The sequence below is a fragment of the Mustela erminea genome, chromosome 3 (genome assembly GCF_009829155.1).
Source record: "Mustela erminea isolate mMusErm1 chromosome 3, mMusErm1.Pri, whole genome shotgun sequence".
Taxonomy (NCBI): Eukaryota; Metazoa; Chordata; class Mammalia; order Carnivora; family Mustelidae; genus Mustela; species Mustela erminea.
In genome coordinates, this window is record NC_045616.1 from 80,613,172 (window position 1) to 80,640,520 (window position 27,349).

General features: G+C 43.4%; 2 protein-coding genes across 4 annotated transcripts in view; one reads left to right on the forward strand and one right to left on the reverse strand.

The window, feature by feature from the left end:
- Window positions 1-8,539, forward strand: part of DPYSL3 (dihydropyrimidinase like 3) — a 110,130-nt gene extending 101,591 nt beyond the window's left edge. For both annotated transcript variants that reach the window (XM_032336255.1, XM_032336256.1), the window contains exons 12-14: window positions 1,155-1,334; window positions 3,715-3,877; window positions 5,234-8,539. In XM_032336255.1, coding sequence (XP_032192146.1) covers window positions 1,155-1,334; window positions 3,715-3,877; window positions 5,234-5,322 — 432 coding nt within the window. In that variant the 3' untranslated portion in view covers window positions 5,323-8,539. The remainder of the gene's footprint in view (window positions 1-1,154; window positions 1,335-3,714; window positions 3,878-5,233) is intronic.
- A 2,445-nt stretch (window positions 8,540-10,984) lies between these two features.
- Window positions 10,985-27,349, reverse strand: part of STK32A (serine/threonine kinase 32A) — a 142,039-nt gene continuing 125,674 nt past the window's right edge. Inside the window, exons 12-13 of one of the 2 annotated variants that reach the window (XM_032336258.1) lie at window positions 14,915-14,979; window positions 10,985-14,502 (exon numbers count right to left, since the gene is read on the reverse strand). In XM_032336258.1, coding sequence (XP_032192149.1) covers window positions 14,412-14,502; window positions 14,915-14,979 — 156 coding nt within the window. In that variant the 3' untranslated portion in view covers window positions 10,985-14,411. Of the gene's footprint in view, window positions 14,503-14,914; window positions 14,983-27,349 lie in introns of both variants that reach the window. The other variant, XM_032336257.1, reaches the window with a different exon arrangement.

The window sequence follows — 27,349 nt, forward strand, 5'->3', positions numbered from 1 at the left end:
CCCAGGCCAGCAAGCCAGGATGGGTAACAAACCGTACCCAATTCTCAGTGACGTTATATCTCAGCAGGTCACGGATGGGTCCGCAGGGGGCTGCTCCCAGCACAGTCCCTGTGCATGGAGGCGCCATGTCTACACCAGTCCCTCCCACCATGATCGCTGAGGCGGGGGCCAGATCCTGGTCCCTGGAGTCCTGGCTCAGAGAGCTTTCCTAAGAGAAGTGGTATAGGGCACTTCCTCTCACAGTACACTGTTCCAAGCCACCTCTGTGCTTGACCTTACCCAGAAGGTCAGGGAAGGTAGGGATCCCCGCTCCTGCACCGAGAAGGAGGGAGAACGTGAAAAAAATTGGTCAGCAGCCCAGACAACTTCCTCATGAGGAGTTTCGTGTGGAGGATAATTAAAGCCCAGTCCCTAACGGAAAGTGCTGCATCCATGTTGGTAAAAATAGTTCATATTTTTAAAGCATTTATGTTTCAGGCAGTGAGCTTTTCATTCACTGAATCTCCGTATTCATCCCCAAGAGGTAGGCACTGTTACCACCTGCATTGTATTGAGGAGGAAATAGGGATGCAGAGTCAGTCATTCACACAGTGAGTAAATGGTGAAGTTAGGATTCAGACCCACATAGCTCTGGAATATAGACTCCAAACCGATGTCTTTGATGCTTTGCAATAATGCCTTGCACTTGGTGAATAAATGGAGGCAGGAGAGGGAAATCCCATTTTTGGTGGGGATGGCTTCTGTTTAAACATCCTGTCACATCACATCATTTCCTTTTGGGCTAGTGGAGACCTAAGGGTCATGGACCTCAGCCATTTACCCAGCCTGTCCGGGAGTGTCAAATGCAGTATCCCTGATAATTCCCGAGCTTCTCTTTGAACACCGCCAGTGACAAAATGTACATCCACACCAGGGCCTTTCTAAAGATTGATGTTTCTCTTTGCTGGGAAGTCCCATCTCTACTTAGCAGCCATCTCTCTCCTGGGACTTCTCCCCACCAGAGCTTACACGGAGCATTGGAAGCCTTTTCTGTCCTCCCTGGGGCGTCCGTTATACGGAGGCTGAAGGCTGGGTCCCCAGCCCAGGAAAACTGTGTTCCTCCCCTCACCATTCTGTGACCGCACTAATGGCTTTGCCCCTCGCCCCATCTCTAGGCTGCAGAGTATAACATCTTTGAAGGGCTGGAGCTGCGCGGGGCCCCTCTGGTGGTCATTTGCCAGGGCAAGATCATGCTGGAAGACGGCAACCTGCACGTGACCCAGGGGGCTGGCCGCTTCATCCCCTGCAGCCCATTCTCTGACTACGTCTACAAGCGCATTAAAGCCCGGAGGAAGGTGAGAAGCTGCCTGAGCCTGGGGTGGGAGTGCAGGGGAAGGGGCCTGTGCCCCATTCCAGCATGAGACCTGGAGGGGTCTGCATGTCCTGTACCCACCTAGAGAAATTCACAGCGGTGATCTCTTCCCAAGATACACACAGATTTCATGGTCTAGAAAAAGGGGGTTTCCAAAACTTTTTGGCCCAAGAAACCTTTCTCAAAATTTAATAATTCAAAATAATGTTCATATATTTAAAAAAAAAATAACTCTTGAAGGCTTACAGGGAGAATTAGCAGCCTACACCTACCCCCCACCCCCCAGTCTCATTTCTTCCATCCAGTGTTGCTCCACAGGGCAAATGTTTATGATCCTTTTAGCTAGTTCTGTGGTTCACTTAAAATCTTGTTTATGTCCCTAATTTTGTTGATAGGCAGATAGATAGATAGATAGGCAGACGCTTATCTGTGTGTTTATGTATCTATCTCCAAGTTACAGCTTATCTGTGTGTTTATGTATCTATCTCCATGTTACAGAGCGCTCTACTTGATAATAGGGGTGAGGCCCAGAAGTCTGTTTTTTCAGAGCCCCCTGCTATCGCCACACCAACTACAAGGTCTCTTCCAGTAAGACTAGGGACCTACAGAGTAGGGTTAGACCAATCCCGGGATGGGGGTGGAGTTTGATCCCTGGTCCCAACCTTATCTGTTGGAAGGCATACGCTCCTCGATCCACATGGGATGGGCCAGCACCCAGCAGCTGGGAGAATGAGTCTTTAGTCATAGTGATGGCGAGCTGGGAGGCTGGGGACACTCACAAAAACTCCATACCCACACACCCAAACCACTCCCAGACCCCCAGTGATCCCAGTGACTGGCCATCCCGCCTTTGAGTGTGGTCACAGGGAGGAGGCGGTTGCCACCTCCACGTATGGTAACCCGTGTCTTCCCGCTGGCTGCCAGACTCCCTCCTTGAAGTCACCAGGCCAGCTCTGTTCTGCTCCCCCGGGCCTCACTTAAGGAGGTGCACCGTCTCGTAGGGCGTGTGTCTGTTTCCAAGGACATTGGTCCTTTAGTCTGACTATCCCTGTAGCCTGCGCTTGCTTATTTTATGACAGTGTTTTATTTATTTTTATTTTATTTATTTTAAAGATTTTATTTGAGGGAGAGCGCACCCGTGCAGAGGAAGAGGGAGAAGCAGACCTCCCGCTGAGCAGGGAGCCTGACTTGGTGCTCCCATCCCAGGACCTTGAGCTCATGATCTGAGTCCAAGGCACATGCTTAACTGACTGAGCCTCCCAGGCGCCCCTTAGGATGTTTTGTATCCCTGTACCGGTCCTACCCTCTTTATGAGTGCTCCTTTAAAGTTCGGTGGTACAGAGTTTCATTCCACACTCCGCTTGTAGCCTTCTAGAGAAGAGAATGGAACCGAAGCCTCCCATATACGCCAGGCCTTTATTTCCATTCAAGCCACTTAGATCCTGCACTCAGAGAAACGATGATCTAGAGTTACTGGCCAAGCTGTTTGGGGAATGCGGCCAGAGACAGGGTCCCACCTGAGTCATGAGCATCTGCAAACGTGATGAGGGTCGCCCGTGTGCCTGCACCCGAGTTGTTCCCGGAGGGGAGGGCAGGCTCTGTGGCAGACGTGCCCGGCGTCTTACCGTGAGCTGCCCTGTCCTGCCGGCCTCCTCCGGCTGCCAGGGGTCTGACCCAGGCCGAGGACTACCCACCAGCGCGTGTCTGACAGACCGTGGGCCGCTCTGGGGCAGGCACGGTGTTTCGGGTAACTCTCCCCACCACCCCCTCCCCACACCAGGCCTAGCCCCGAGCATACCCAGGGGGCGTGGATGCTGGCTGGTTCCCCGGTCCCATGACAGGTTCACAGCCACAGCGAGAGGCCAGCGGTCAGACTGCAGAACCTTGCAGTTTGTCAGCTCTGCCTTGAGGTGAGGCGCGTGTGGGTGGAGCTCCCGCCAAATCTCACACCACCAGCTCTCAGGCCCTTGGCCCAATCCGCTGCCCTTCCGGCTCCCTCCGCTTCCGGGTCTGTGGGCGGTCCTTCCACCTGTAGCGTCGTCTGTGGAGAAACGCTGCCTTCCACCCCAGTCGTCTGCCTGCTCGTCGCGTCCCCTTTTCCCTCCGCCCCGCCCCACCACAGTCTCCCTTTATTCCTTCAGAGAGAAGCTCAGCTACTGAGAGAACTTCCGCGACCTCTTCCGCTGTCACTATCCCCCGCACCCCCTTTATTGTCTGCGTCTTCTCCTTTCCTTAAAATGACCCTATTGTTTTTATTATTTTCTGGCTCCCACCACACCCTGAATCCCCTGACTTACCTCTGCTACCGAGCACAGACGGTAACTGTTGACAGAATCAAGGGTGATGGGCTTTCTCTGCTGCAGATGGCAGACCTGCACGCCGTCCCCAGGGGCCTGTACGACGGCCCGGTGTTTGACCTGACCACCACACCCAAAGGGGGCACCCCCGCGGGCTCCACCCGGGGCTCCCCCACGCGGCCCAACCCACCGGTGAGGAACCTCCATCAGTCGGGATTCAGCCTGTCCGGTGAGTGGGGCCAAGGGAGGAGAAGCGGGTGCTCCAAGCTGGCGGGTGATGTGGGAGGGAGCCTGAGCCCGGACCACGGTCTGGGAGACAGTGGCTGGGGCCAGCAGGAGGCTTTGCCCAATCAGAAAGGCGTCCCGGTGAGAAGGCAGGGTAAGGCTGGTTGAGATTAAAGATCAGGTTAGAAGGATGACCAGTCCTGCTTAAGAGATCACAACCTGCTGGGGTGGGGGCGAGATGCTTCCCATGAGGAATTAATGGTGACTTGCCACGTGAGACCGCGGGAGCTGTGCGTGGTGTTGTCCCGCCTCTGTGTGCCCAGAATAAAAAGAGAGCTTGGATTGCGGGGGCTTCTTCGAACCCGGCGTTTTTACCCTCCCCACCCTCCCCTCCTGAGGGTGACGGTGCTAACCTGCGCTGCCTTCGAGTAAATACTTAGCCCCGGCTGGCCGGACCTTTCGTCTTGTCTCCTCTTTAAGAACTGATATTAATAGAAAATAATTACCCAGTTGCTCCATAACCATTCGTTTTCAAAGGGGGGGGGCAGTGAATGTCCATATGTGTCTCCACGATGAATAATTTCAGTGTGAGGGAAGCAAGACCACCCGAAGGTACAGGGAGGGGTAAAGAGGAGCGGATCTGGGGAAGGAAGAGAAGAGGAGCCAGGGATGGCGGAAGCCAGAGAGAGTCGAGGGGACAGGGACGGGGAGGAAGGCAGAAGGAAAAGGCTGCAAGTTTTGAGGCAGCATTGCCATGGGTCACGTTATGATTGTCGCAAGTGACTTTTGTCAGGTTTTTTTTTTTGGGCATTTGAATTGCTCCCTAACGTGTTGGGTGCTCCTCTGTGAATGGACGTGACGCATGTAAATTCTTTCGTGCTGAGGCTGTAGGGGCCCAAGCAGCACTGCACCAGGTTGTGAGACCGGGGACAGGTTCCCCAAGCTCTCACAGCCTCAGTTGCTGCCTCTTTCATTGGGAACAATCCTAGTAGCTCCCTCATAGGAAAGTGGTGAGGATCAAGTGAGGTGTCTGAGGGGCACTTGAAACATTGCTTGTCGCGGGGAATGTGACCAGCTGTTGCTTAGATCATTGGCCTTGTTTTTTTATTATTGTTCTTAATGATGCCGAGGGTCTGAAGGTATCTAGGTGAGAGCCTGGTTCTTCTTGATGCAAATGGATGTTGCCCAGGAGGGTGGATACAAAACGCCTGGAATGCTTGACAGACTAGAATGGAAGTTTCTTGGGAGATGAGGCCCGGAAGGCGCTTGCCATCTGATGCTCTGAAAATGAGTCCGGTTTCTTTCTTGTCCTCACCCCGTTCTCCCTTTTCTCTTTCTGGGAATGCATTGTCGACTGCAGGCACCCAAGTGGATGAGGGGGTCCGCTCGGCCAGCAAGCGCATCGTGGCACCCCCCGGAGGCCGTTCTAACATCACGTCCCTGAGTTAAGCGACCCCTCCCCAAAGAGAGGGGCAGAAGCAAGAAGAGATTTTTTTGAAGCCAAAATGGTACACCAATATTTAAGAAGGAAAGCGAATCCAAACGGTTGCGATCTAAAGAATCAATAAGCCTCAAGCCTTATGTTTCTCCAATGCTACACTCGCTTGCCTAGCTTTACAAATATTGCTTTGTTTTCTGTTCATGCATAGCTTTGATTGGTTTGACCCTGCCTCCCCGCATTTACATGCATGCAATCAGACAGGCTACTAAGGTAAAAGTCTGCTATATAGTGTTGAGAGCGTGTGTAGTGCTGCATTTTACGACAAGGGGACAGACAAAGCTGGGATGTCAGGAAAATCAACAAAGGGACATGGTCATTTGGGGTGAGGAGGTGGTGGGAGCCCAGAGTGAGGCGGAAGCCTCAGAGGGGCTGGGGTGGGATGGATGGGGGAGGCAGGTGGGTGGGTGAGCATAAGGGGGCTTGTGTATTGTGTCAATGAAGCACGTTTATTTCCATGGAAGATGGCTACTTGGGGCAGCCATTCTTCCTCACAGTCCCCGGGGTCTGTGGAGAAGGCAGGCAGTCTTCAGGTTCCAGACTTTGTCACATCCCTCCTAGATTTTATTCCTTTGAACATTTTCTTAAAACACCAAAACCCAACCATTACTTTCACCTGCTTGATCATGCCAGAGTTTGGTGGGGCCTCTTTCTCAGTGTTGCTTTCAAATTCTCTTTCCTGGGCTGGGAAGGAAGCGAGGAGAGCGGAAACCACCCTTCTCCTCTTTCCTGTCTGCCTCTTTGGTGCTCTTTCAAAGGCAGCAGCTGGGAGTACACACAGGCCCTCGGTGGGGAGGGCAGCCACGCCCACACCCCTTCCTCTAACCAAGTGTTGGAGATCACCTCGAATTCGAATTCTTGCATTCTTGCGGCTTTGCGAACCAATCCGGGAAGAGCAGCATGTGTCCGGCGTCCCAAGTTAGGACAAGCTGAGGCAGGGCCCCAGGAAGGGCTTCTCTTGCTGCTGATCAGTGATCTATTTATTCCGTCTCAAGATTCAGGCATATTGGTGATTGAATAGGATTTTTTGTTTGAAAACTTAAATGCTTAGGTGTTCTCGAAGTTTTGCTCCCAACAGATGATCTCAGTTGAGACGGGAGCCAAGCAAGCATTTGGGAAAGCTAGTCTGTGGAGCTGGGGGGAACATTCTGGGGCCGTGGGTCTGCTTTTCAGCCCTGAACCATCTGTCTCCCTTTCCTTTAGCACATTCTCTGGGGGACCTTTTTGTTTCCCTTTAAAGCCTCCCAAGGTGAGTGGCAGTGACATGCGGTCTTGTGTGATGTGGCCCAGAATGGAAGTGGAGATCAATGTCTGTTTTCTCATCCTGCCACTTCTGAAAATTCAATGTTGGGGAAAGTTCTCTGAGCCAGATGAGGATTTGTAGAACTAAGGCCCAGAGCTGAAAAAGTACATTCACCCTGGGATCAGATATCTGTGCTTGGGGGATCTGGCTGGTAGGACCCCTGACTGTGTGTACTAGGTACTTGGAAGAAAAAGAGCAGGCCTCAGACACCTTTCAGGTGCTCAGTAGAAGCCATTCTCTCTGACAGCAGTTCTCATAAGCTGAAGACTAGAGAAAAGGGAACGGGCGTGGCTAAAAAGGAATTTGGAAATAGCCAAGGATTTCTCCTAGCCATCTAATTACTATGAAAACAATCATTTCTTGTAATAAGGAATCTTGCTATTTTTAAGGCTTTTTCATGGTGCCTTTATTTTAAAGCAAACTTAAGGGGAGCATGTAGCTCTTGATTGATAACTCCGAAGATATGGGGGCCTGTCGTAGAACTCAGAGTGACAGTTTTGCAGGCAGAGGGAGATTGTCAGATCTGAAGCATGTACGTTATATACCTCAGTGGCTGGGCCATTCTGCAGGGATGTGTTGCAGTACCAGCCACAACCACCAGGTGGAGGAAAAGACAAAAAACTAGTGGGCGCGTCCTCTTGGGGACTGTCTACTCCTGCTTCCTAGCCAGAGTCCAGCCCCTCCCTCCATGACCTCTCTGTGCCATTACAGTAAGTCTTTCATGGCCACATTGGTCATCTGCACTACACTGGGACTGCTGAATGAAGCATTCAACCAGAACTTCATATCCGACACAAGCTTTTCATGCTGTAGAAACCACCGCTAATGCCTTCCTGATGGGCAACATGATCTGGGAAAGCCTCCCTTTCTTCACTTACTACAAGTAACTTCCCAAGCATAGAGATTCCTAAGAATTGCAAGAAAACTCCCTCTCTTTTCTTGACTTTGATTTCTTGTACCTTGTTACTTAAGTTAAAATTTATATTCAAATGTGTCCTATTCCGTAAGATGCATCAAAGAGCCCTCCCTATAGAAGGGTTTAGGAAAAAAACATGATGCAAGTCACAGCTTTCGCAAAATTTGTGACCTCTCATCCATGTGTGGGAGGGCTTGTTGGACCTTCTCCTGCCCAAGCTTTCTTTTGCCATCTTGTCTGTTGGGCCTGGCCCCTCTCTAAGGATGCCCTTGGCTTACTGCCCCCCCGAACCCTCTCATGTTATTCCTTACCCAGATGGCAGTCCACTGGGGTTCACTCTGGGATGGCCATAACCTTGGGCAGTTGAGAAGGTATTTGTGGAATTGTTAGATCAGCCAACCCCGTAGAGGTGTTTCTTCTATTTCTGTTTTCTAAAAATGGCAGTGTTGTAGTCATCCTGAAAATGGATTTTCTTCAAAGACCAGTCACCCTTTGGCCTTTTTCCTCATGCCTACACCCAGAGTCACACTCTGTGGCAAAGGCCTTAATCCCAAGCCTGGACTTACACTCACCATGGGAGGCCCTTCCCAACAGGGCAGATGAACCCCCAGCTTTGGTTCTAGCCACAAGCTTCCCAGGCTTTCCCCCCTTGGAAAACTCCAGCTTGAGTCCCAGATATACCCCTGAGCTGTCCCAGGCAGCCAGCATTCATTGTACAAGTTCCCTCTTTGGAAAACGGTGTGTGGGTGTTCAGTTCTGTGTCCGGTGAATATGAACAGACCGTAAATCTCCCTGTGATCTGTGGTAGCTGTGAGGCAGCTCTGGAACGTGAAGAGCTGTTTGGTTTGAACCGTGAAGAAAACTGTGTTTTGAGTTTAGCTGAGATTAAAGAAAAGTTCATCAAGTGACTGTTAATGTACACCTGGTTATTAAAATAACTATGAAATTATGGATGTGGTCATTCTTCTGTATGCGACGTGCCGTTTCACCTACAGTATCAAAACTGGACAATAAAACTGACATGGTTGATGAGAGGGGCAGATTCGATGACAACAAGAGGTTTCCTAAGGAAATTTGGGGGTTTCTGTCTTACCAGTTGAGGTTGAGTTTTGTTTTGGACACCAAGTTTGGTGACTGTTATTGAAACTTAGAGTAACTGAAGTTTTTCTGGGGATTGTCTCATGTAAAATGCATCGCCATTTGAGATAAAGTCTGTCTGAGTCCAGTACAGATCCTGAAAGGGTTTCTTGGATCTCTTTGTTTTTTTGTCATCCCCTTAAAGATTTTCTGCTTCTCCCTAAAAGTCTGGACTTTGAGAAAATTCAAACTAAGCATTTTCCAAGGTGTATATATGTTTTTTTCAAACTATATTCTTTTTGTTATTGTTTTTAAGATTTTATTTATTTTTTGAGAGAAAGCCAGAGAGAGACCATGGGTGGGGTGTCTAAGGAAAGGGAGAAGCAGACTCCCCACTGAGCAGGGTGCCCAACTTCTGGGCTCGAACCCAGGACTCAAAGACTTAACTGACTGAGCCATCCAGGCACCCCTCAATGTATATTCTTTAACATATTGATCCCAAGTTGTATAGGAGTGTTGGAAAGGATTATTTACTAAACTACTCTGACAGATGTGAAGTCCTATTATTAAGTTAAAAGCTATGAGAAATCTAAGCCTTTCGGAATTTGTCCTGTTGAAGGTTCTTAAACTTTTTTTTGGCTGCGGAACCCTTTTATATCCTCTTTAAACATTCCAGTGAACCCATTATCCAAACTCTCTTTGGGATCCACTTCTGTATTCATTGGGATGCTTCTCATTGCAAATGGCAGACTACTGTATGCACAGAAATTTTTTGAAAAGGGTAAAGTCTGGTGTAATGACAACCTCAGGGATACAATTAGGTTGACTGAAACATAGTTGGGTCTAGAACGTGGTTTCTCTTAATCTCTTAGCCCTGCTTGCTTTCAGTAAGTGCTTCTTTGGAAAACTTTTGGCTATGGAAACAGAACTGGCCAACGGTGTCCCCAGGTTTTCATTTTGCCTGCCTAGCAACTCAGGGGAAGGAGATAGACTCCCTCACTAGTTACAACCAAAGAGACCCATTCCGGTTGGCCTGGCCTGGGACCTGTGTTCACTGCAGGGCTAGGCACCCTGGCCAGGGCACTGAGACTCATGAGCCCTCATGTGCCTAGCCCCAGAGCCACGTGTAGCCTGAGGACTCAGGATCACCCCCAAAACAACCAATTTATGATACCAGATTTGGATACCAGGTGGCAAAACCAGCAGATGGCCATGGTACCTTTCTCAAGCCTGCAGGGCCTGAGTGAAGAGCCTGTGTGTAGGTTGGAGCAGGTAGAGATGGGGATCAGAGAATGCTGTTTTCTTATTCATTGCTTGTATGTGTCAAGAACCCTACTTCTTTAGAACAGTGCTGTCAGTACAGGAGCCTGGAATGATAATAACTTTTAACCTCGAAGCTTAGAAAACATCAAATGCTACTCTCAGCACATAATTATTTCAGTTTGAGGTTCAAGGTTTGACCCACAGTCTCAGTTTGCAGCTTGAACTCAGGATTGGTAAAATATCTGTCCCAGCTCGGGACAAAGGCAGCAGCTGAGCTCTGCTTAGGATTAGAGTGGGTTCAAGGGCATGGGCAGAGCTTAACTAAAGTGAACTCAGGTTGCAGGATTTACAAAGAGATGAAACCATGTTTAAAAAAAAAAAAAAGGCGTGAAACAGACACAGTGACTTTCACACATCTGTGGGCTAGAACTTTTTGGGGCGGAGTCACACCTGACCAGGTGGGGGATGAGAGCACTGAACAGGCATATAAAGGTCTCTCTTTGAAAAAGAGAGAAAAAGGTTTCGAAGAACTTCCTGGGATCAGCTCTGCTACCATCAAACCATCACAAAAGGGACACCAACCATGAGTAGGACATGGGGGATGGAAGGGCCAAAGCAATTGACTAAAATGAGATCACAAACTTAAGGCCGGCACTCTTCAGAATCAAGAGTTCTGGATCTTGCCATGTACTCAGTTGGCTACTGGGAACAAAACAGGACCCCTGACATGACCTGGACAACAGGTCACTTAGCATTTAGGACTTCAGAGCTCACATGACTTAAAAGAGCCTACTGATTTCAGGACAAGCCCAGGGAACCAGCTGGTCTACTGGCCACTTAGCTTCTGTGGGCCTAAGGGGAAGTTGTTCCAGCTACAAGGATCCAGAGCTGCCTGTGACCCTCCTGTCCCAGATTTGGAACATCTACCTATTGTCCTGGTATATGGAATGGGACAGGATGAAGATACTGAAGGGTAGCAAGGCACAGTGCTGTAAAAGAGGGGCATGGGCTGTCATGGACAAGATCAGAGCAGAGGGCAAAATCTGGAACTCCAGCTGTGCTCCCTGATGTGTGAATGCTCAAGGGGTCAGGCTTTTAGTTTCTCTATTGGTGGATCAGTTAAATTATGCTGTATTCCACCATTCTAGGACATCATCTCTAATACCAGCATGTTCCTGGCCAAGGACGGTGCTCACAGTGGGAAATGGAAGTAGGAACAAACAATTTTGGGCACCTACAGCCCTACCTCCAGGAAAAACAGTGACACAGCTGAGAAGCACCAGTGGCTTACTGTATACAGAAGACGTTTTAATACACCAAGGCACATTTACATTCTAGCGACAGAAGCACATGTTTCCCACCCAGTGGCTTCCTGTTCACAACAGTGCAGATCACTGAAGTTTGGATTTCGAACCTCAGCATTTAACATCAGTCAGACACACTGAGCTTGTAAGAAAGAGCAATTGCAGGAGGACAGTGGGAAATGATGTTGTGTAGACAAGGCAGGCACGACTGGCTACTGAAACAAACACGATGTGTTGCATGCCTTTGCCTTTTCGTCTGGCTGGCGAACAAAAGGTTTAGCATTGACTGTACCGTGGAAAGCAGCAAGACTGCTTCCTGCCAGCTCTATCAGCATTGTTTCTCCCAAGCTATGTACTTGCCCATCCAATCTAGAGAAGCTATGATGATCTACAGCCCACTAGTTTCCGGTTCAAACTTTCCCATCACAAGAAGCTTCACTATGAATTAATGACCATAATTCACTTAGCAGGGCTTTGTGTGGCTGGACACTTATTGCTGCCCTAGCAATGATCCCAGCCAGAACCAGGGCTGTCCTTGAGATGTGTCAGCCATTAGCAGAGTATTTACTTCCATGGAGTTCAGGGCATGGGCAGGGTGGCAGGACTGGCGTGCCCTCTCACCCCCCAGCTACTGGGAGGGGGGTCACAACGCCAGGGGGTGGGTGACCCAGCTATAGTGTAAGAGTTGTTATAACCTGGATATTTCTGGACTTGTTTAGACTTTTCTAGACTTTTCAGGGGCTCTTAGAAGGGAGGAAGCAGTTAGAAGGAGATGGGAGAATACCAGGCAAAGGGTGGCAATACTCGGCCTATTTTCTAAAATTCTGAGCCCCAAGCCTTGCTTGTCATCTAATTGCTGAGACATGTTCTGGCTGGTTTGGGTAGGAACTCTGGGCCCAAGTTAAGGAATAAAACCGAAGAAGCTAATACCAACATCTAGCAATCATGGTACAGATTTAGGCCTCCTTATGGTTTCTGGAAACCTTTTTGTCCTAATGTTGAAAATGGGTGGTGGTGGGAGATGCTTACAGTCAGCTGTTGGGCGCTTTCAATATGGTTCTTTCTCATTCTAACTGGAAACACATTGTGGGTCTGTAACCTGATTGGGACTGAGAATCCATCTTACCGCTCTGAGGCTGTGCTGTTTGGTTGGTGTGTCCACAGTTCCACCAATGTCCACAGAGGTGCCTTGGGCACAACAGGAACTCACTGGACATAAAAACTAGGGGCTCACACTACATAGATGTTATGGGGTTCCTGTACTGTTAAACATTGTATAGATGTGAAATGGCAAAGATGGCCGCTCCCTTCCCCATGCAAAGCCCCCTGATCCCATGGCCCCATGGCAAGTGTTTCCTGAAGTCTTTCCTCGAGGATACATACAAGGTCACAGCAAGAGGAGGGACCAGGTGACTGGAGAGACAATTCCACAGCACATCAGGACTTGAGGCAAAACACATGGAAGATGCAAGATGGTAAACCACGCCAATGGCCCCTGACACTCCTGGGGTGACCAGCCTGGAACAGAACCCGGGTCACCTTCCCCTTGCTCTTTCCATACATAATCAGAAATGGAGTCGGAGCCAGTGCGTAATTTGTAGCTTTCGGAGAAAAGGAAAACAGCACGGGAAAAATAGTATGTGGGAAATGTAGAAAAAAAAAAAAAAGTCAAACAGAAGAAAAGAGCTGGTTTTAATTCTTAACAAAAATGTGGTTGCTCTTAAAGTAGAGACACACTATTCACAGTTCTGCCAGAAATTCTGGGCCTGTTAACTCAGTGAGGAGGAAATCCTGGAGGCCAAGTTAAAATCCAGCATTGGCTTCCTACCCATGTTTAATTGCCCGAGTGCTGCTTCCCTCCTTGGATGTCTGGTGTGGCCGGTGTGGGATCTGTTACTTCTGCCTGGTTTCTTGGTCTGCTCTTCCCTGTTGCCTGCTTTCTGCCATATTGGCAAGGCCCTGTCTGTAAGGACGAGGTTTAGGTGGCCTGACTACATCTTCTAGTTCTCTTATTCCAGTCTATAAAGGCATGTATAATCTGAAACATATTTTGGTTCATCTGATACTGGCCAAAAATGAGACCAGAAATAAAAGACAAAATAAACCCTCACATGGTGATTCGCTTCATTACTGGAAGGTGGCTCACTGTACTGGGCTTCGCTGAGAAAGATTCCCACCATGGTGTGGGTAATTTAAAGGGGTTTCTAAGTGTAAATTTTCCTCTCTTCCAAATTCCCCTCCCATTCTACTCAGACTGTAACCCCTGTATAGGTAAGGGAGAGCTTGATTACTAAAAGGTGGACATGGTCTCAGTGTGACAGTAAGATTCTCTGATCTCTCCAGTCAGAGTCTCTGATAAGAGGACAATTCACTCTCAAGGCTAGGAGGTGAGCGATATGCTGATAACTGCTTTACAACCAGCTTACGGGGGCTGGGAAGGTGGGGAGCCCTGATTTGAAGCATTTGCCCATTTCTGTGATGTAAATATCACCAATGTTTACCAGTCATGACCAGTTTCAGCTCCCCAGCTTCACATCTCTGTCCAGGGCGATGGGAAGGACATGCTCACTGGGCTCTTGCTGGCTTACTGAAGCTGACAGGGTGTGCTGATTCCAGAATGCCGCTAGAAGGCCTCAGAAATCTGTTACTTCTAATCCGCTCCCATTCATTGCTTCCTGATTGAATTCCTTCTCTCTCCTCAGTCAGATGGGGGCTCTCTGCCCCTCTAAGAAATTTTCTAGCTCTGAAGAGCCTTACACAGTCATCAGCCACCCATCAGTGTCCATTTGCCCATTTATCACAGTGTAGTTAGAATGAGTGGAAAAATAAATCTACATCTAAATATTCCTTTTAAAATAAAGATAAAGGCTGCGTGGAAAAACAGAATGGTAACAGTAGAAAGGGAGAACAGAGCTCCTCTTGTATAACCCTCTCATTTAGGTGAATGACCCAAAGCAAAGACCATAGAGGAAGTGACTTGCTCAAGGCAACGTAGTTAATTCGTGGTGAAACGAGGTCCCAGGAGACCTGGAACTCTGTCTCTGTCATGCTGCCTCCTCCCAAAGGCGTTCATACACATTTTCTAAGGTGTGTGAGGTGTGGAGAGGTGAGAACTACTGTCAGCAATTCCTGGCCTGAGGTGGCAGGAAAAGTCCCAAGCAGAAGATGCGGAGGATTTCACTTCTTATTCTGACCATTCTCCTCTTGAGGGTCTTTGGTTTGTTCCAAGGCTAGATTAGCCGGTCTTCTATTAAAGTCCCTTTTTACTCTTAAAAGAGAAAAGAAAAAAGAAAAACAACCGGAACTTATCATTGAAAAGAAAAAGAAGTGATTTAAGCTTTGAAATGACAGAATTAGGCCCCACAATTTATAATGCAGCATGACACAAGGAAACCATCTTAAACATGTCACCAATTTTAAGTGTTTTGGTCCCATTCCTCTGCTCTTCCCTGAGACCGAAACTTGATGCTAAGCTAACTTACCTATTGCAGTTTTTGAAATCTCATATAGGGGGAAAAAGACTTCTGAATTTTCCAATCTTTCTATTATGGATATGTATCATTTTTTATGTGAGAAAAAATTAGAAAGTGTTAAAAAAAAAATCAGTTAAGGCTCTGCAGGTAAGTCTGGCTGAAGCATCCATCATCCTCTGGGCTGCTGTTGAACCAAGGCTTACTTACTTTTCTCTGTTGAAAATGATGAACTCCTTCTGGACAGACTCCAGATGCTCTTGAAGAAGGCACGTCTTCTGGGGGAGCAGGTGGGAGTGGGGGAGAGAGAAAGAGATGCAGTTAGTGGACCGGGGGGAGCCTCAAACAGCCAGGAACCCCCTGTGTGTTCACTGGCTCAAATCTCAAAAGCACCAGGGTATCTTCCAAAAGGACACTATCTGAAAATGTGTGGCAGAAGACCCCAATCAGAGTAGTAGGGGCACAAATAAGGAAGAAACAGCCAGAGGATAAAACATGGCAACTCTGTTCCCCACAGCAAGGAAGATGTGGGTTATGGCCACAGAAATCTGAAATCTGAAATCTGTTACTTCTAATCCGCTCCCATTCATTGCTTCCTGATTGAATTCCTTCTCTCTCCTCAGTCAGATGGGGGCTCTCTGCCCCTCTAAGAAATTTTCTAGCTCTGAAGAGCCTTACACAGTCATCAGCCACCCATCAGTGTCCATTTGCCCATTTATCACAGTGTAGTTAGAATGAGTGGAAAAATAAATCTACATCTAAATATTCCTTTTAAAATAAAGATAAAGGCTGCGTGGAAAAACAGAATGGTAACAGTAGAAAGGGAGAACAGAGCTCCTCTTGCATAACCCCATTTTGAGAACAAGAGTAAGTATAGCAGAGTCTCCTTTCTTCCCTTTGTCTTGCTCCCCTCCCCACTCCTTGATGTCTCTCAGCCTCTCAGCCCATGAAGAAACAATGGCTTCGCGGTGGGTGGGGATGAGGGTGTACTGAACTGGTTGCTTACTCGCCAGTCATCTCCTGGCCCTCCTATAAAAGGTTTGGAGGGTCTACTTAGATTTAATGAACCATCTGGAAACATAGTTCTAGGGGAATGTTCCCTTCAACAACTGTGCTGGGGTTGATTAACAGTACCTCATGCACAGTGAGCAAAATCTTTATTTGTGACTTTTCCACAGACAGGCAAAACATTTGCTTTGACAGTATTATCCAGCTTTTAACATCTTTTGAAGACTTTTCCATCCTAATGAGGAAATTTACCCTCAAAATGGTGATAATCATCAAGCCCAGGACAGTGTCCCACTCAGATCGAATATTTTTACAAGCCTACAATAAAATACTTCCAAATGACTTCTGAAGAAAAAAATATTCCCAGATGAAAAGATATTTATTCACTCATTTTTTTTAAATCTAAGAATTAAGAAATAGTAAGTCTTCAAGTACTGGAGAATTTTCTTTCCTGAGTGAATGTTTAGGTGATAGAAGAGTCAAAGGAAAAGGAGAAGACATTTCAGAGGAGTGGGGAGGGGAGCAAGACAAAGGGAGAAAGGAGACTCTGCTATACTTACTCTTGTTCTCAAAATGGGGTATTTGTAACCCTGAGGGTTTCTAGTGTCAGTCATGGGGGACATGAAACTATGGGGTGAATACAATCTGATAGAGCTTCTCGGCAGCAGTTTTACCCCAAGATTTTTATTTAAAAATTTATATTTTATATAAATAAATATATGTAGCTTATACATAGTGTCCCAAGAAACATCTTTATAAGAAGTGTTGTTTTTCACCTGGTTTTATTGAGATATAATTGGTGCCCAGCCCTGTATAAGTTTAAGGTGTATGGCATAATGACTTGATTTTCATATATTGTGAATTACAAGTTCAGTTAACCATTTACTGTCCTGTTGATTAACAAAGAAAAAAGAAAAAAATGGTTTCTCCATTTGATGAGGACTCTTAAAGTTTACTGTCTTCACACCTTCCTCTAGATTATATCCCAGTGTGAGGTGCAGCTGTCATGTTGTACGTCACACGCCTGGAGTTTACTTATCTTGTAACTGAAAGTTTGTACCTTCTGACTGCCTTCACCCAATTACCCAAACCCCGTCCCCCGTGTCTGCTTCCCAAAATGTGATCTCTTTTCCTATGAGTTGGTTGGTTGGGTTGATTCCACATACAACTGAGATTGCACAGTCATTCTATCTGACTTATTTGTCATTCTATCTGACTTATTTCCCTCAGCGTGACACCCTCCAGGTCCATCCATGTTGTTGCAAATGGCAAGACTTCCTTCTCTTTAAAGAATGAATTGATACTCATGTGTGTGTATGTGTGTGCGTGAGCATACCACACCTTTATCCATCCACCCATCCATATCTCCATGCCTCGGCTATTGTAAATAATGCCACAGTGAACACAGGAGTGCAGGTATGTCTTCAACACAGTATTCGTGTTTTTTTCCGATATAACCCCAGAAGTGGAAATTCTGGGTCATAGGGTAGTTCTGGTTTTAATTTTTGAGGGAAGTTCCACACTGTTCTCCATAGTGGCTGCACCAATTTACAGTTCCACCAACAGCGTTTAAGGGTTCCCTTTTCTCCACATCCTGGACAAAACTTGGTATTTCTTATCTTTTTGATGATGGCTATTCTATCAGTTGTGTGTGGTTTCAATGTGCATTTCCCTGATTAGTAATGTTGAGCACCTTTTTGGGTACCTGTGGCCTTCATATATCTTCTTTGGAAAAATGTCTGTTCACGTCCTTTCTCCTTTTTTCAATTGGATTATTTGGTGTTTTTGCTTGTTTGTTTTTTTGGTTTGTTTGTTGCTTTTGAGTTCTATGAGTTTTATATGTTTTTGGATAATAACACCTTATGAAATATATGATTTTCAAATATTTTTGTTATTTAATAAGTTGTCTTTTTATTGGTGAATTCCTACTTGTTTATTTTGTCCTGGTGCTTTAGGTATTATATCCAAAAAATCATTGCCAAGGCCATTGTCAAGGGGCTTTGTTTCTACCTTTTCTTCTAGGAGTTTTACGGTTTCTGGTGTTATATTTAACTCTTTAATCCATTTTGAATTAATTTTAGGGAGTTAATTTTTGCAAGATATAAGGATCTGGTTTCATTTTTTTACAGGGGAATGTCCAATATTCCCAGCACCATTTATTGAAGAGACTGTCTTTTCTCCATTGAGTATTCTTGGCTCCCATGTCAAATATTAGTTGATGGTATTTGTATGGGTTTATTTCTGGGCCCTTGATTCTATTACATTGGTCTATGTGTCTGTTTCTCTCCAAGTACCATACTGTTTTAATTAATATAACTTTGTAGTATAGCTTGAAACAAGGACTTATGATACTTCCTGCTTTGTTCTTCTTTCCCAGGGTTGCTTTGCCTGTTTGGGGGTCTTTGGTGGTGCCATATAGATACTATGATTTTTTTGTTCTACTTCTGTAAAAAAATCCCATCAGAATTTTAATAGGGAATGCAATGAATCTATAGATGGCTTCAGGTAGCACAGACGTTTTAACAATATTAATTTTTCCATTCATGAATACAGGATTTCTTTTTACTTATATGTGTTGTCTTTAATTTCTTTCATCAATGTCTTGTTGTCTTTTTATTAATGCAGTCCTACTTGTTTATTTTATTCCTGGTGCTTTAGGTATTATATCTAAAAAATCATTTATAATACAGGTATTATATCCTAGGAAATAATTTAGGTATTATATTAAAAAAATCAGATTTCTTTTGGTTTTCAGTACAGATATTTTTCACCTCCTTGGTTGAATTCATTCCTAAGTATTTTACTGTTTTTTGATGCTCTTGTAAATGGTATTGATTTTTTTCCAGATAATTCGTTGTCAGTATATAGAAATGCTACTATATGGTAAATTGGTACCCTGCAATTTCACTGAATTCATTGATTAGATCTAAGAGTTTCTTGGTGAAGTTTTTATGATTTTCTATATATAAAGTCATATCATCTTCAAATAGGCAATTTTACTTCTTCCTTTCCAATTTTGATGTCTTTTATGTCTTTTTGTTGCTTGATTGCTCTGGCTAGGACTTCAGTGCTTTGTTGAATAGGAGTGATGAGAGTGGGGACCCATGTCTTGTTCCCGATCTTAGAAGAAAAGCTTTCAGTATTTCATCACTGAGTATGATGTTAGCTGTGGGCTCATTATATATGGCCTTTGGTAAGGTATGTTCCTTCTACTTAATTTGTTAGGAGTTTTTAATCATGAATAGATGCTGAATTTTGTCAGATGCCTTTTCTGTGTCTCTTGAGATGATATGATTTTCTCTCTCAATTCTATCAATGTGATGTATCACACTTATTGACTTGCATATGTTGAACCATCTATGCATCCCAGGGATATATCCCACTTGAGTAAATGTGCCTTTTAATGTACTGCTGAATTTGGTTTGCTAGTATTTTATTGAGAATTTTTGCATCTGTATTCATCAGGGATGTTGGCCTGACGGTTCCTTTCCTTTTCATGTCTTTTTCTGGCTTTGGAATCAGGGTAATGCTAACCTCATAAAAGGAGTTTGGGGATTTCCCCTCCTCTTTGATTTTTTGGACAAGTGTGAGAAGGATTAATGTTTATTCATCTTTAAAAGTTCGGTAAAATCACTTCTCGGCCTTTTGGCTAAGATCAAGTGTAAAAGTTCGGTAAAATTCACCAGTGAAACTATCTGTTCTGGGCTTTTTTTTTTGCTAGGAGATTTTTGATTATGGACTCGAATTCCTTACTAGTAATTGATCTCTTCAGATCTTTAATTTCCTTCCTGATTCAGAATTGATAGGTTGTATGTTACTAAGAATTTTTCTTAGTAAAAAAAGCCCATTTTTTTTTTAGGTTGTCCTCTTTGTTGTGTATATAGTTGTTCATAGTGATTTCTTTTGCTCCTTAGCATTTCTATGCTCTTAGGGAGAGGCATTGTAATGTTTTTTCTTTCATTTATATTTTACTGATTGGGTCCTCTCTTTTTACCTTGGTTAATTGAGCTGAAAGTTGGGGTTTCTTTTTTCTTTGAGAATAGTTCACCGTGGTTTTTTTTTAAACTTAAAGTATTACAAAAAACATAAATACAGAAACATATATATTATATAATATTTTACATATAAAATATTTCATATGTTTATATATGTATATATTTTATGCATAATATATATCATATATATCATTGTATTAAAATATATGTAAATTTGTGTAATATGTTTATGTTTGTTTATATGTCTATATAGAATATATGTAAACAAAACATTTACGTAAACATATATAAAGATTTATATACATATATGGACATATAAAATGTTACTTAAAATATAACATAAAAGATACATTTAAAAAATATTTTTAACCTTACAAATCAAGATTAAAATCAACTAAAATGTAGAAATCCATGTGAATTTTTTTCTCTACCACCGAATTCTGTTTTCCTTAAAGATATAAAATAGACACTCCGAGAGGAGTTTATAAGCTGGTACTGCAGACCCCACGAGTTGCCCCTCACCCACCCACACCGACCCCATGAGTTGCCCCCCACCCACCCACACTGGTCCTTGAAACGTTCACGTTCAACATGTTCTCTTTCCTCTGCTTTAGGTGAAAAAGTTTAAGAAGTTCAGTGACATGGATAAGTCAACAACAGTAGCCAGAAAGAGATGATGAGGGAAAGGAGAGGGAGGCAAAGAGAGTGGAAGGATGAATGGGTCTTATGTGACTGAGAAGGAAAAGGTTGGTTAGAACTCTTCGAACCCGCTTCTCAGAAATGAGCAGAGCTGATGGCTATTACACTGGTATGCATGGAGATGGCAACAAAAGTATCTCAAGGGTTTGCAGCAGGTGGAAATCTCAGGAGGTAGTAGAAGAGAACTTTGATCATTCGCCTCAACAGCAGACCAGCTAGGTGGTGTGTCTGTCTTTTTGGTTCTATACTTGAAAGTTTTTGATGAGCAGAGAGGAATGAAGGGAGAATATTCTGGAAGCAAAGAAGTAGAGGCATCTGACATGAATAGGAGCAAAAGTAGGGACATGGGAAAGAAAGAAGATAGGAGTTAGGATGTAGAATGGAAGAGTAAAACATAATAATTAATCATTTTGCCGAACACATTACATGTACTAATTGACTCAGAACAAGTCTATGAAGTGGGTGCTGATATCAATTCCATTTTATAAATGAGAAGACGGGAGGAAAGGGAAAACTGTAATGCTTTGCTTTATTTAGTCGTATCCTGGATCCTGTAGCAGTGGATCTCAACCTTAGCTGCATATATAGAATCACCTGCAGAACGTTTCAGATACTGATGCCCAGGCCACACTCCCAGATTCAAATGTTACTGATCTTGGGTGGGACCCAGATACCAGTATACTAAAAAAGTTTTCCTATATGGGTTAAGTGTGATGCTCAGGTTGAGAAGCAGTAATGCAATAGGGACCCAGAGGAGAAGTCCAAGGGGTCATATGATAAGCTTTCAACCTTTTACAAATTCATGGCTTAACACAGTTATTTGTTAATATGCCTTCCTAACATCATCTTACTTCCTCCTCAGATTGATCATATAGGTCCTATTACTGTTCCTTTTTTTTTTTTTTTTAATATAAAGGAATCAACGCTTACAAAGGATTCCTGAGTTAATGTTTAAGTCATTACATTTAAAAGGATCATATAGCTGTTTGGGAAGTAACCACTACACACTGCCTCATCCAGTCAGAGTAGGAAGCATTCACAAGAGATGATAGCTCTTACTGGAGAGAGGGGACAGGCACTCTCTAACAGATTTTAAACAGTCTATTGAAGATCATTTTGCCATCATGCTGGTTGGATTAGTGTTGACTGTTCAACATGTAGAAGCCATCATTGCAGATAGTTACACACCCCACATTCTGTCTTTTAACAAGGTATTTCTACCCCTTTCTTATCCTTATAAGTTTAGAGCATTTTAAGCCTGCCTCTTTCTGCTCTGTACTCATTAACATGATTCCATTTCTTAGTCTCGAAGCATACAGAGCCTCCTAATGGTGGGTGAAAGACGTCTACATGAGTAAAGATGAAAAGAAGAGAATGTTCCCTCTCCCTTATAGCTACAGATAAGAGATCTTCATCATGAAGACAAACAAAAACAAAAATAACACACACACAAACATCCCCATACACACAAGAACAGATTCTAGCAGATATTTCTAAGAAGGTCTCTTATAAGACTTGTGGATGTCAGAGGTTGTTAATAAGCCCTGTGGAAATAAATTTTACTCTCTAGTGTGTCAACGATGTCCTTAATAACCTTCCTCAATAACCTGTGGGCCTGGTGATAGTAGTTACATTTATCCCTTTCCCCTAAGGTGTAAATATCTACATTGATTACCTTTACAAGTTGAAAAGGCATCTGAGACATGACTCCCTCACCTCTTTTCCCACATGAAAAAGTTAAAAAACAAAAATAAAGCAACTCTACTAGAGTTATACATGTTTATGTAAGTATATGTATAAATATATATATACATTGATACAACTGTATATTTATATATGTGTATGTCAAGTATATATTATATAAATAAAAATAAATATATAAAATAAGATATATGTAAAAGATTACAATAGATTTTATTTTCCCATACACAAAATTGGTATTGTAGGGCTTTTCCCCTTAATAAAGCTTTCTAGGATACATGTCCATAGGAAAAATAGATCTTGCAAATTCTCTCTTCCCTCTCACCCTAGCATCTCTTAAAACAAAATTTTTAGGGGCATCTGGGTGGCTTAGTGGGTTAAGGCCTCTGCCTTCGGCTCAGGTCATGATCCCGGAGTCCTGGGATCGAGCCCCACATTGGGCTCTCTACTCAGCAAGGAGCCTGCTTCCTCCTCTCTCTGTCTGCCTCTCCGCCTACTTGTAATCTCTGTCTGTCAAATAAATAAATAAAATCTTTAAAAAAAAAACAATTTTTTTAAAAGAGAGAGAGGGTGGGAGGGGCAAAAATGAGAGGGAGAGTGAATCTCAAGCAGGCTCCACGCCCAGCATGGAGCCTGATGTGGGGCTCAATCTCACAACTCTGAGATCATGACCTGAGCCAAAATCAAGAGTTGGTGCTTAACCAACTGAGCCAGTGAGTTGCCCCTCTTAAAACAATTTAACCAAAACAAACAGATCAGATAAAACACAGGTTAACAGGTTTGTGCGATATCTAAGCATATCTTTAAATGAAAATGATGGCTCTATTAATACAATTAATTTGGCTAAATATCATGTTAAAAATTTCCATTTTGGTGCTCAGGTCATGATCCCGGCGTCCTGGGATCGAGCCCTGAGTCGGGCTCTCTGCTCAGCGGGGAGCCTGCTTCCTCCTCTGTCTGTCTCTGCCTGTGCCTCTGCCTACTTGTCTGTCAAATCAATAAATAAAATCTTAAAAAAAAAAAGACTACATTATAAAAATTTCTATTTTAATGAAATGCCAAATAAGAAAGCAGATGGAATTTAGAGAAGAAGATAAGCCAATGGGTTTGTTGTGCCTGTTTTTTCCTAACCAGGAATCAGTGTTTACAGACTGAGGGAGTAGTAGGAGACCATGCATTATCACTAAAATGATCATGGTTGGATCACTGACCTCTTTTCCAAGCCAGATCTGGTTCCAGATCTGGTTCCTCTAGGTTGAATAGAGACAACTGCACAGAAAACAAAGGAGAAGGGCATTTCAGGACTTAATATCCTGAGAATTTAGAAATGCCTTCATTATTTCAAAAGAAACAAAATGGCAAATGGTTGCCAACAGTAGGAAATACTCCTGCTGTGTTCAAGAGGCTTGGGCCAGAAGAGGAACCAGATTAGATGTTCGCTCTTCTGGAAAGCCTAACTTGGACCCTCACTCAGGATGAGTGAATAATTCCCAGAGCACTGTGTACCGCTAAGGGCAGCAATGACTAGCAAGTCAGAGACATTTCCTGACATAGCAGGCACTTCATAATCATGTATTGAATAAATGAATGAATGAACTTGGTAATACTGTAATGAGCTGCCAAGATTGATCCTCACATTTTAAAAACCTTGATGTCAAAGAGTAGATAGAGTGCTATTTTGAGATTCATGATCTTTTCTGATTATTCTTGGAAATACTAACCTTTACTGTAAAGCAAAATAATTTTTATTTTTAAACTTAGGGTAACAGATTAAGAGGAACTAGAACAGAATATTAGAGTAGGCAGCTCCAAGCTCCCATCAACAGAAACAAAAAACAAGCAGAAACTGTCAGAGCTAACTTTGTCAGAATTCTGGAAAGCAATCAAAAGTTTTTTTTAACAACCAAGGAAACACTAAATCAAGAAAAAAAGCAACTTAAAAATGCTTCTGGTGTTCAAGGAAATCTCTGTCAAAATATTAGCTAAACACAAGCTAACATAATAGGAACTGCAGGGATGACACAAGACAAGGAATATGGGGTTTGCAAAAGTAGTTTGTAAAAGTTACTTTAAAAAGAATGAGTACTGCCTCCAACAATCAAAAAAGAGCAAACTCTACAAGAGGAGGGAATCTGATTTCTAGAGTTACTACATGATAATATTCAAATGTCACGTTTTCAAAAACAAAATCACAAGGTCCATTCAAAGGAACAGAAATTACACCCGAGGATGCCCAAACATTGGATTTACTAAACAGAGCCTTCTTTTTTAAAGATTTATTTATTTACTTTATTTTTTATTTATTTATTTGACAGAGATCACAAGTAGGCAGAGAGGCAGCAGAGAGAGAGGAGGAAGCAGGCTTCCTGCTAAACAGAGAGCCCGATGTGGGGCTCGATCCCAGGACCCTGGGATCATGACCTGAGCCGAAGGCAGAGGCTTTAACCCACTGAGCCACCCAGGCGCCCCTATTTACTTTAGAGTGAGAGTGAAGCATGAGCAGGAAGGGCAGAGAGAGAGAGGGAGAGAGAATCTCTAGCAGACTCCGCCCAGTGCAGGGCTTGATCTCACAACCCCAAGATCACGACCTGAGCTGAAACCAAGCATTGGATGCTTAACCGACTGAGTCACCCAGGCACCCCCAGAGACTTTGAAACAACTGTCTTAAATATGCTCAGAAAGGTAAGAAAAACCATGGAAGGAAACCATATGTCAAGGTAAAAAACAGTCTCAATATATTTTAAAATTTTTAAATCATACAAATGATCTCTGACCACAACAAAATGAAGCTAGAAATCAACAACAGAAAGAAAACTGGGAAATTCACAAATACATGGAAATTAAACACATTCTTAAACAACCGTTGTGTCAAAAAAAAAAAAATCACAAGAATTAGAAAATACTTTAAGATAAACAAAAAACCCCCAACACACTAAAACTTAGGGGATGCAGTGAAGGCAATAATCAGAGAAATTTTATAGGTGTAAATGTCTACTTTAGAAAAGAAGAAATATTCCAAATCAATAATCTAACTTCATACCTTGATGAATTAGAAAAAGAAAAGCAGGCTAAACCCAAAGCTAGCAGAATGAAGGAAATAACAAAGATGAGAGCAAAGATCAATAAAATAGAGTATAGAAAAATAACAAACATAATCATTGGTTCTTTAAAAAGATGATAAGACTGACAAATGATTAGCCATATAGAAAGAAACAAAAAAGAAAAAAATGCAAATAAATAAAATCACAAATGAAAGTAGGGGTATGACTTCCAGACTTACCTTATAGAAATAAAAAAAACAGGGTGACCAACTGTGTATTAACAAATAACATCTAGATGAAATGGACCAATTTGTAAAAAAAAAAATTACTACAAAATTTTTAGAAGAAATATAAAATCTCAACAGAACTATAACAAGTAAGGAATAATCTACAAGTAAAAATCTGTAATAAGAAACTTTCCAACAAAGAAAAGTCCAGGACCAGATGACTTTAGCAGTGAGTTCTACCAAATGTTTAAAGAAGAAACAACACCAATCTTTCTCAAAGTTGCCTGGAAACCGCCCCCCCAAAACGACTCATTCAATGGACCCAGCTTTACCTCCATACCAAAACAGTTAAAAACATCAAAAGAGAAGAAAATTACAGTACAATTTTCATTATGAATATAGATAAAAGAATCTTCAACAACATTGTAGCAAACCAAGTCCAACAGCATATTAAAAGATTATACACAATGACCAAGTGGGATTTATCCCGGGAGTGTGAGAATGGTTCACCATAAGAAAACCAGCCAACATAACACATTGCATTAACAGAACTAAGAAAAGAAAAATGTGCAAGATTATCTCATTTGACCCAGAAAAAGGCATTTGACAAAATTAAAAACCCTTCATGATGAAAACACTAAAAAAAACTAGGAAGAGAATACTTTTCAACAAGATAAAAGGTTTTTCCAAAAAAATTCACGGCTAACACAATACTCAATGGTAAAAGGTATTTCCCCCTAAGAGTAGAAAAAAGGCAAAGATGCCTGCATTTGACATTGCTATTCAACAGTGTACTGGAATTTCTAGCCAGAGCCATCAGGGAAAGAAAAGAATTAAAGGCGTCAAAACTTTAAAGAGGAGTAAAACTAACCTTATTTGCAGATGACATGGTGTAATGGATAGAAAATCCCACAGAATCCACAAGGAAGCTGTAGAGCTAAGAAATGAGCTCAGCAAAGTTGCGGCATACAGAATCAACATAGACAAATCCATTGTTTCTATACGCCAGGAATTAATAATTCAAGAAGGAAATGAACAATTCCATTTCCATAGTATCCAAAAGAATAAAATTCTAAATAAGTTTAATGAAGGACACGAAAAATTGGTACTTGCAAAAGCTGTAGAACACTGCTGAAATAGATTAAGGAAAAATATGGGGTTTGGAGTACCAAAAACTTCTCGAACTAAAGAATGGTGGTGGCTGTATAGCATGGTGAATTGTACACTTAAAAATGGTTAAAATGGGGGGCGCCTGGGTGGCTCAGTGGGTTAAGCCGCTGCCTTCGGCTCAGGTCATGATCTCAGGATCCTGGGATCGAGTCCCATATCGGCTCTCTGCTCAGCAGGGAACCTGCTTCCTCCTCTCTCTCTCTGCCTGCCTCTCTGCCTATTTGTGATCTCTCTCTCTGTCAAATAAATAAATAAAATCTTAAAAAAAAAAATAAAAAATTTTTAAAAAAAAGGTTAAAATGGGAAATTTCATATTTCATATTATATGTATTTTACCGCAATAAAATTTTAAAAACAAAACATAAAGATCAAGCTGTTGTACACTTCCCCAAGTAGAGATGGAAGGGCCTGTCTTTATCCTAGGCAAAGCCACTTCTTGGTAAAGGATCCTGAGGTCGATATGGGGCCTGGAAGAAAGAGGAAACAGCGTCCCTTGTTTGGGCGGTCTTCGAAAATGCTAGGGTCTGTCCTGCAGGTAAGTGGCTCACCACCTTTCTCATCAGGAGGGAGGCTTTTAGGGCTGTGTGTTGGGGAAGAACTAGGACAAGAGAGGACCCCAGGAAGATGTCCGGTGTGGCAACATGACCTTGTAACTCTAAGAAGAGCAATGCCCAATTTTCACTGTCCAGTTAAAAAATTTCCTTTCCTTCCAATATAATGAACCTCTTGTTTATCGAGCCTACGCTGTATGAAGACACTGGTGGGTGTGACCTGGGCTTCCTCCACAAGGAGCCTTCATTTTAG